We start from the raw sequence: 10,628 nt of genomic DNA on the forward strand, positions 1-10,628 counted from the left end.
CTATTGTCCCCAACCCTCAGCCCAGTAACTTGATCCCTCAGGGAGTTTGGATATGTCTATGAAGCTTCTATGACTTTGCCTTAGTCAAGATGTGCTGACTTCCCCCAGTATCTGTGTACTATCTTACCCTTCACCAAAGTTATCACTTATCTATTGTCTGTTTACTGTTTTTCCCTCCTCATCCCTTTCCTCCCTCGTAAGCATCAAAGATTGTTTCTTTTTGTGTGTAAATCTTTTCATGAGTTTGTACAGTAGTGGTCTCATACAATATTTGTCCTTTTGTGATTGACTTATTTCACTCAGCATAATACCCTCCAGGTTTATCCATATTGTGAGATGCTTCACAGATTTATCGGTGTTCTTTATCATTGGTAGCATTCTACTGTGTGTATGTACCATAGTTTGTTTCATCTGTTGATGGGCACTTAGGTTGTTTCCATCTTCTTGCTATTGTGAGTAATGCTGCAATGAACGTGGGTGTACATATGTCTGTTCGTTGATGGCTCTTATTTGCCAAGAATATATTCCTAGGAGTGGGATTGCTGGATCGTATGGTATTTCGTTTTCTAGCTTTTTAAGATAGCAGTATATAGTTTTCCAAAATGGTTGTACCATTTGGCATCCCCACTAGCAGTGCATAAGAGTTCCAGTCTCCCCGCAGCCTCTCCAACATTTGTTATTTTCTGTTTTTTGTTTTTTTTTTAATTTTATTCATGCCAGTAGTACCAGGGTAAGATGGTATCTCACTGTGGTTTTGATTTGCATTTCTGTAAAGGCTAGTGATCAGAGCATTTCCTCATGTGTCTGTTAGGCACTTGAATGTCTTCTTTGGTGAAGTGTCTGTTCATTTCCCTTGCCCATTTTTTAATCAGATTATTTGTCTTTTTGTTGTAGAGGTGTTGGATTTTCCTGTAGATTTTAGAGATTAGATCTTTGTTGGATTTGTAATAGCCAAAGTTTTTTTCCCAGTCTGTAGGTTCTCTTTTTACTTTTTTGGTGAAGTCTTTTGATGAACGCAAGTGTTTGGTTTTTAGAATATCCCAGTTATCTAGTTTATCTTCTTCAATTTGTACGTTGTTAGTTATGATTGGATCCTATTTATGCCATAAATTAGGGCTCCTAGCCTTGATGGAATCTTATATTTAAAAGCCCTTCTCCACCGCAAGGTCTGAAGGACGTTCTCCGGCCACTCCCCTTGCTCCCGTTTTTAGCTACCACCACAGCCAGGCTCATGCACTGAGGGGTGATATTGCCCCTCTGAGCTCAGCTGGCTGCTTTTGTGTAGCCTGCAGTAGCCAATGGGAAGAAAAAAGACTTCCCAACCTTCTTTCCCATCCGTGGCTCTGAATTGCTGTTTCTCCGTACATTAGGATTTAACCATCTTGTTGCCTCAGCGATTTCTCTTGATTTTTATGTTTTGACAGATCTGTTGATCTCCTTGCTTTTTTGGCTTTTCCAAGATTAGGTTTAGGACAGAGTCAGCAACCGTCAACAATGGATTTATTACGCAGGCATTTCTAAAGAATTTCTAATAACATTGGGAGAAGGCTTATGGTATAGCGATGAATGAAAAACAGTATACAAAGCTGCATGTCATGTAATCTCAATTGTATGTGTATGCCTAAGTGTATGTGTTTATATATACATGTAAAGGAAAAAATGCTTATGTGCCATCATAGTGTTAGCAGTTATTCCTGGGTGTAGAATTATGGATGTTTCGTATTTTTTTCATTATTATTTTTCTGTGTGTTCCAAATTCTGCCCCCTTAACTTTTTTTAGTGAGTGTTTATTTTTTAGCGAGGGAACTTATTTTTTAAAAAATGATTGTGTTCAGCTGTAAGGTAGTGCTTTTAGCCCATTAGAAAGAAATGTCTTTAAATTTATCAGTATTTAAGTTGTCCTATGGGTTTATCATCAGATCAATTTGCATAGTTTTTTGTCAATATCCTGTTTTATTCATTGCTTTGAACCCATGTATGAGTCTAGATCCGTTTTTTATTCTAATGCTTTGTTGCTGTGTTAAAATTTATTTTTACTATACCAGATTTACTGGCCTGACAGAGACTGGAGAAACCCCAAGAGTATGGCCCCTGGACACCCTTTTAGCTCGGCGGTGAAGTCACTCCCGAGGTTCACCGTTCAGCCGGGGATTGGACAGCCCCATAAAACAAAATGGGACTAATGAGGCACAGCAGTCCAGGGACAAGGACTAGAAGGTAGAAGGGGACAGGAAAGCTGGTGACAGGGAACCCAAGGTTGAGTAAGGACAGTGTTGACATATAGTGGGGTTCTTAACCATTGTCATAGGGCAATCTGTGCCTGTGTACTGTTTAATGAGAAACTATTTTGTTCTGTAAACCTTCATCTAAAGTGAGAATAGCCGCACAACTGGAAGAATGTAATCGACATCACTGAAGTGTACATGTAGAAATTTTTGAAATGGTGTATCTTTGGCTATGTATATTTTCACCAAAAAAAAAAAGGTCCTCCAAGGCTGAGAAGGGAGCATGCTGACGTGTCGTGGGGTTGTTAACCAGTGTCATAAAACAATATGTGTACTGACTGTTTAATGACAAAATATTTGTTCTGTAAACCTTCACCTAAAGTACAATAAAAAAATTTTTTTTAATTTTATTTTTACTTATTACTATGAAAAATTCCTAACAAAAATAGAGAAAATAGTAAAATGAACCCAATACCCACTTCCTAGATTTCACAATTTTTCATATTTGCCAGATTTGCTTTCTCCTTTTTGCTGAAGTATATTAAAACAAATTACATACATCTTGAATATTAAACTCCTAAATATGCGCTCCTCTAAAAATAAGATTTACCTTCTTGGCCACAATACCTTTACATACCTAGCATGATTAATCATAATTTTTAAGACTGATATTTAAAATGCATCCCCAAAGATTTTTCTCTTCTGTTCTTCAACCTTCCAAACTAGGATTCTGGGTTTCCGCCGAGCCCCCTTGGTGGTTGGCAGATTTGTTAATCTGCGGACAGAAATCAAGCCTGTTGCCACGGAGCAGCTGTTGAGCACCTTCCTAACCGTAGGTAAGAAGATTGATTATAGAGGACATTTAGTAAGGGAATAATTAATAAGTTAAATGGGACATCATCGAGCAAGTTGGTTCATAACTTCCAGGAATTGAAAAGCTCAGGAGAATACAAAAGCAAAGCAGGCAACTTGTCCTCAGGTTACTGGGGGAAATGAATCTAAGTAGATGACAGGAAATTGAAAGTTTTCCCCAGTGTTCTTTGTTGTGTCTGTAAAACAGGAAGTGAAGTCACTTACTGATGGTAAAAACAGATGATGGCTATTTCCTTTTGCCTAGTCTTATAACTAAATCCCAAACTCAGATTTTGACCTGAATATGTTACTATCTGTATGTATATCATTGGCTTGGTTGGTTTTTTTCATATACATATACTTTCTTGGGAACTGTCTCCTATCTTCTTAAACTTGAGGAAACCTTAAGGCAACTCTGTAAAAGGGTCAGAAATTACCTTGTAGGGTTGCATTTGGGCCTAGAAGACCACCACTGCCTCCTGCTCTACAAGGGTTAGCCTATAACTCATTGTGCATGGAACCGGCTACAGTTCCTCTGGCCACTGTTCTCCATTATCTCATTCTGAGGTAAGGGATCTCAGCTAAAATGCTCACAGCTGTCTTCCTGTGGGCATGAGAATGGGAAGAATTCAGAGGTGCTGCGGTCTCTTATCTCAGCCTCTGCATGGTGACATTTTCAATGATTGAGTGCTTTGCATTGTGGTATGACTGTTGAAACAGACATTGCAAGATGAACTTCACCTTGCTTTGCTAGAGTGAATGGATTTACATTTAAAATGAAGTGAAACTGAATATTTAAAGGGCTTGTGACAGGTTCATCGTTCAGAATTTAAATACTTATAAGGCTAAGGCTCTGCTTTTCTTACAGATAACCAAACGCACACAGTGTCACTGATTTGTTTCAGATACTCTCTAATTGCCTTTGGTGGTTCAATTTTATGCTCAGCAAACATGACTTGAATTCCTTTTGGGTGCTGGGATGCAGAGAGGAGGTCAAGAAGAATAACCAAGGTCCCTGCTCTCCAGAGACACATAGAAAATTAACTCTCATATATTGTGTGAAGGTGGGGAAGGGAGAGGCCAGAAAAGGGTTCGCACAGAAGGTTGTTAATGCTTAGACCGAGGATTGAAGAAGAATCAGTGGCAGTTACCCAGGCAGCCAAAGAAGGAAGGGCATTGGGCAAAATAACAGGAAGCGATAATGGGAATAAGAGCATAAAGACCTGAAAGTACACAGGATTGGTGCATTTGGGGAACAGTGATCTTCTGGGTACCCAACAGTGTAGGGCAGGTAGAGGGATTTTGCTGGAGGTGAGATTTTTAATAATGTGATGACCTTAGCCCAATTGTTTTTTTAAGTATTAATGGATAACTTGGTATAATAATGACTAAATTCTGTGTAGCCCTTGCAACTTTACAGAGCACTTTCACACGATTACCTTATTTGATCCTCTTGAGAATAGAGTGCAATAAGTAGAGGAGTTATTATCTACATTTCACACATGAGAAAAGAGGCTTAGAGGGGTTAAATGGCTTTCCCCAAGTCACAAAGCTACTAATTGTTTGCCAGGATGTAAACCCAGATTTTAACACACTAAAATATCTTGCCTTCTTATATTCTTTTATATTCATTCAATTATTCAATAAAATTTTATTCACTCTGTGTGTTGGGCCCTGAACTGGGTGCTGAATATGCAGAAATGAATGACCCAATCTTGCCTTCAAGGAGCCTTGCCTAATGAGGGAGCCAGGCTGTACAAAGGGCCTAAGGGAGTGTGGAAGGGATGGGGAGAGGCCTAGAAGTTAGACCAGGGTGATCACTGATTGACAGAGGTAATATTTTAACCAGCTCTGAAACAGAGAATAGCAGTCTCCCAGGTAGACAGAGTGGGAAAGAACATTCTAAGCTGGGATTCCTACTCTTTTTTGTGCCATGGACCCCTTTGGCAGCTTGGGGAAGCTTATGGACCCTTTCTCAGAATAATGTTTTAGCACAAGATAAATACATAGACTTATAAAGGAAACCAACAGTACCAAAGTATAGTTTTGTTATCAAAAAACTCAAAAATCAAATTTGCAGTACAGTAACATGTGCTTTATTATTTAACCCATTAAATAACAAGATCTAGCAGTGATGTAATAGAAATACTATCATTTCAAACTAATGAGCTGTAGTTGTTATTTTGAGATACCTGCAGCAACATTGATGTGACATGAAGAATTTGTGATTTCTTTTGGTGATAAATTCATGTTCTTGTTAATTGTGGTGGAGTTGATTCTGACTCATGGCAACCCCACGTGTTGCAGAGTAGAGCTGCACTCCCTGGGGTTTTCAAGGCTTTGACCTTTCAGAAGCAGATTGACAGGCCTGTCTTCTGAGACACCTATAGGGGTTCAAACTGCCAACCTTTTGGCATGTAGTCAAGCGCTTAACCATTTGTGCCACCTAGGGACTCCATGATAAAACCATAGGTAATGTTAATACTACTATGGGTTATTTCCTACCTTCATAATTGAAGGAAATGCTAAATTTCAGATAGAAGTTAGTGAAAATAAAGAAGTACTTTTTTTCCCCATCCAGTCCATGGGCCCCCTGTTCCAGGTGGTTAACAAAGTGAGAGAAGAGCAGGGCAAGCTCAGGAGACCATGTAGTTTAGCCAAAGTCAGTGGTATGTGTGGAGTTGGTGAGTGAGGAAGGCAGGTGGTCAGGACAATGTCATTGAAAGGCCTTGTGCGCCATACTTAGCAGTTGAGACTTTCTCCTTAGACGCTGAGAGGCCATTAAAGAGTTTTGGGTTTTAGAAAAATAATTGTAGCAGCGTTGTGGAGGATGAATTGGAAAGGGGGGACTCAGGAGATAAAGAGAGCACTTGGGGGCTGCTGTAGTAAATTCATATGCAATAAGAGACAGAACTAAGAATTAGGATGGAAAGAATTTGGTGAACATTTGGGCTGCAAAGGGGTAATTGAGAGAAAGGAAAATGTAAGAGTAACAACTCCCAAGTTTCTGGATTGGATTGTTTAAGTGGATAAAGAAGCTGTTAGCTATGCTAGGAATATGTGGAAAGGAGCAGACCTAGGAGCAGGTGGAGCAGTGGAAGATAACTGATTTAAGGTTGAGCATTTTGGTTGCTTGACAGAAGCATCCCGGAGTAAATGTCGACAAGTTGTTCAGGAGCTTAGGAGACAAGTCTGGGGTGGAGATGGCTTTGATGATCACAACCGCTAGTTCACCAAAGGAGAAGGTGGAGACCGAGGTCATCAGAAAACGAGTTTTGACAGTTTGGCATGTGTAGGAAATAGTAAAGGTTTGGAGCTTTATGGCAATAAAATGGGGGTATTGAAGTCTGGAAAGGTAGATTGGGGGCAGACTATTAATAGTAAATAGTTGGCGTTGGTTGGTCTCTGCTAGGTCTGACAGTGTGCCAGGCACTGTGCTGAGCATTACCGTGGGTTATCTCATTTATTACTCTCACCAACCCAATAGTGAAAGAACTAGTGCCATCTCCTTTTTATAAAAATTGTTTAGAGAGGTGAAATTACTTGTCTAAAGTCCTGCAGTCTTATGGCTAACATCTGCATTTTAACCCCTGAAATCTGACCCCAAACCCCAACTCTTATACAATATACCATGTTTCCTTCCAGTTATGAAGGTCTTATTTACCAAGTTCAGGAGTTTGGATTTCATCCTATAAGTAGTAGATTTCCTACACCAGGCAGTGTTTTTTGTTTTTAATTTTTCAATCAGTGACACATTCACACAATTCAAAAAGGTTTGAAAATATAGAAAAGACTACAATGAAAAGTTCTTCTCTCATCCATCCAGTTCCTTCCCCCTCCCCCAAGTGGTAACCTCTATTATGAATTTCTTTATGTCATTTTTGTATGACATAGGAATATATATTCTTATTTAATTCTGCCTGTTTATATGAAGTATGGCACACTGTACATACTTCTCCATTGTATTCTTTTTATTTAATATATTTTGGAAATCTTCCTATATCACAAATAGAGAATTTATTTTGTTTTACCCACTGCAAAGTGTTCCATTGTGTGGATGTACCATAGTTAATTTAACCAGTCCCTGTATGCACTCAGAGGAGCCCTGGTGGCACAGTGGTTAAAGCACTCAGTTGCTAACCAAAAGGTTAGTGGTTGGAACTCACTAGCTGCTCTGCAGGAGAAAGATGTGGCAGTCTGCTTCTGTAAAGATTACAACCTTGAAAACCCTATGGGGCAGTTCTGCTCTGTCCTATAGAGTCAGTATGAGTCAGAATCCACTCAGTGGCAGTGGATTTGGTTTGGTGCTTGCACTCAACTACTCACCAAAAGGTTGGCAGTTAGAACCCTCCCAGCAGCCCCATGGAAGAAAGGCCTGACAATCTGTTTTCATAAAGATTACAACCAAGAAAACCCTTTGGAGCTCAGTTCTACTCTGTAACACATGGGGTCGCCATGAGTCTGAATCAACTCGATGGCAACAGGTTTGGGGTTTTTGGTTTTTTTCCCTATTGGATATATAGGTCGTTGTGATATTTGTTTTTACAAACAGTGTTGCCTAGAATTACCTTGTACATATGTAATTTCTCACATAGGCAAATATATCCAGATATATCAGTGGAATTGCTGGGTTAAAGGTCACATGCATTTTTAATTTTGATAGGTATTGCCAAGTTGCCCTACGTAGATGTTTAACCAATTTACATTCCTAATATTCGTGCGTAAGAGTGCCTGTTTCCCTGGGCCTCACTAAGTGTGTGATCCAACTTTTGGTTTTTGCCTATCTGAAGTTTGTTGTTGTTAGTTGCTATTGAGTCGATTCCAACTCATGGCACCCATGTGTTTTAGTGTAGAACTGTGCTCCATAGGGTTTTCAAGGCTGTGACCTTTCAGAAGCAGATCACCAGGCCTGTCTCCGAGGTGCCTCTGGGTGGGTTCAAACCACCAACCTTTCAGCTAATAGTCAGTGCTTAACCACCCAGGGACTCCATCTGATATTACATATTTAGCATCTTTTTATTATATATATGAGTCCTTCATCCTAGTCTGTCTTAGTCTGGAAGCTCTGTTGAAACTTGTCCCCCATGGGTGACAATATTAATCTCTGACAAAAAGGACTTTAAAGTAAAATCCACCACAAAGGATAAGGAAGGACACTATATAATGATTAAATGGTCAATACATCAGGAGGACATAACTATAATAAATATTTATGCCCCCAACGACAGGGCTGCAAAATACGTAAAACAAACTAACAGCACTGAAAAGAGAGAAAGACAGCTCCACAATAGTAGTAGGAGACTTCAACACACCACTTTTGGTGAAGAAAGAAGCTCAACAAAGACATCGGAAGAGCTAAATGCTGCAGTCAACCAGCTTGATCTCATAGATACAAGCGAACACTCCACCCAACAGCAGCCAAGTATGCTTTCTTTTCCAACCCACATGGAACATTCTCCAGAATAGACCACATATTAGGCCATAAAAAGCAAGCCTTAACAAAATCCAAAGCATTGAAATATTACAAAGCCTCTTTTCTGACCATAAAGCCATAAACATAGAAATCAACAACACAAAAAGCAAGGAAAAAAAATCAGACACATGGCAACTGAACAATACCTTGCTAAAAAACTACTGGGTTATAGAAGAAATTAAGGATGGCATAAAGAAATTCATAGACTCAAACAAGAATGAAAACACGTCCTACCAGAACCTTTGGGACACAGCAAAAGCAGTGCTGAGAGGTCAGTTTATGGCAATAAATGGACACATCCAAAAAGAAGAAAGGGCCATAATCAAAACATTAACCCTACAGCTGGAACAAGTAGAAAGAGAGCAGCAAAAGAAGCCCTCAGGCACCAGAAGAAAGAAAATAATAAGAATTAGAGCAGAATTAAATGAAATAGAGAATAGAAAAAACAATTGAAAGAGTTAACAAGACAAAAGCTGGTTCTGTGAAAAGATCAACAAAATTGATAAACCATTGGCCAAAGTGACAAAAGAAAAATGAGAGGAAGTAGATGACCCATATCAGAAATGAGATGGGTGATATCATAACAGACCCAACTGAAATTAAAAGAATCAGAATACTATGAAAAATTGTACTCTAACAAATTTGAAAACCTAGAGAAAATGGACAAATTTCTAGAAACTCACTGCCTACCTAAACTAACACAAACAGAGATAGAACAACTAAATAAACCCATAACAAAAGAAGACATTGAAAAGGTAATTAAAAAACTCCCAACAAAAAAAAACCCTGGCCCAGATGGCTTCACTGGAGAATTCTACCAAACTTTCAGAGAAGAGTTAACACCACTACTACTAAAGGTATTTCAGAGCATAGAAAAGGATGGAATACTCCCAAACTCATTCTGTGAAGCCAGCATAACCCTGATAGCAAAACCACCACAAAAAAAGAATATTTCAGACCAATAGCCCTCATGAACATAGATGCAAAAATCTTCAACAAAATTCTAGCCAATAGAATTCAGCAACATATCAAAAAAATAATTCACCATAATCAAGTGGGATTTATACCAGGTATGCAGGGATGGTTCAACATTAGAAAAACAATCAGTGTAATCCATCACATAAATAAAACAAGAGATAAGAACCACATGATCTTATCAGTCGATGCAGAAAATGCATTTGACAAAGCCCAACACCCATTCATGATAAAAACTCTCAATGAAATAATAGGAATAGAAGGGAAATTCCTCAGTATGATTAAGGGCATTTACACAAAGCCAACAGCCAACATCATCCTAAATAGAGAGACTTTGAAAGCATTCCCCTTGAGATCGGGAACCAGACAAGGATACCCTTTATCACCAGTCTTATTCAACATTGGCTGGAGGTCCTAGCCAGAGCAATTAGGCTAGAAAAAGAAATAAAGGGCATCGAGATTGGTAGGGAAGAAGTCAAAGTAACTCTATTTGCAGATGATACGATCTTACACACAGAAAACCCCAAAGAATCCACAAGAAAACTACTGGAACTAACAGAAGATTTTGTCAAAGTATCGGGATACAAGATAAACATACAAAAATCAGTTGGATTCCTCTACACCAACAATGAGAACTTTGAAGAGAAAATCACCAAAACAATACCGTTTACAATAGCCCCCAAGAAGATAAAATACTTAGGAATAAATCTAACCAGAGACATGAAAGACCTATACAATGAAAACTACAAGAGACTACTGCAAGAAACCAAAAGAGACCTGCATAAGTGGAAAAACATACCTTGCTCATGGATAGGTGTACTCAACATAGTGAAAATGTCAGTTCTGCCCAAATCGATCTACAGATACAATGCAATCCCGATCCGAATTCCACCAGAATTTTTTAATGAGATGGAGAAACAAATCACCAACTTCATATGGAAAGGGAAGAGGCGCCGAATAACTAAAACATTACTCAAGAAGAAGAACAAAGTGGGAGGCCTCACACTACCTGATTTCAGAACCGATTATACCACCACAGTAGTCAAAACAGCCTGGTACTGGTATAACAACAGATACATAGACCAATGGAACAGAATTGAGAA

General features: G+C 38.9%; 1 protein-coding gene across 2 annotated transcripts in view; it reads left to right on the forward strand.

Moving 5' to 3' along the window:
• Positions 1 to 10,628, forward strand: part of FAM20B (FAM20B glycosaminoglycan xylosylkinase) — a 48,963-nt gene that overhangs the window by 24,137 nt on the left and 14,198 nt on the right. For both annotated transcript variants that reach the window (XM_023728072.1, XM_004372857.2), the window contains exon 4: positions 2,952 to 3,061. In XM_023728072.1, coding sequence (XP_023583840.1) covers positions 2,952 to 3,061 — 110 coding nt within the window. The remainder of the gene's footprint in view (positions 1 to 2,951; positions 3,062 to 10,628) is intronic.

Source organism: Trichechus manatus, unplaced genomic scaffold, assembly GCF_000243295.1.
Source record: "Trichechus manatus latirostris isolate Lorelei unplaced genomic scaffold, TriManLat1.0 scaffold00021, whole genome shotgun sequence".
NCBI lineage: Eukaryota > Metazoa > Chordata > Mammalia > Sirenia > Trichechidae > Trichechus > Trichechus manatus.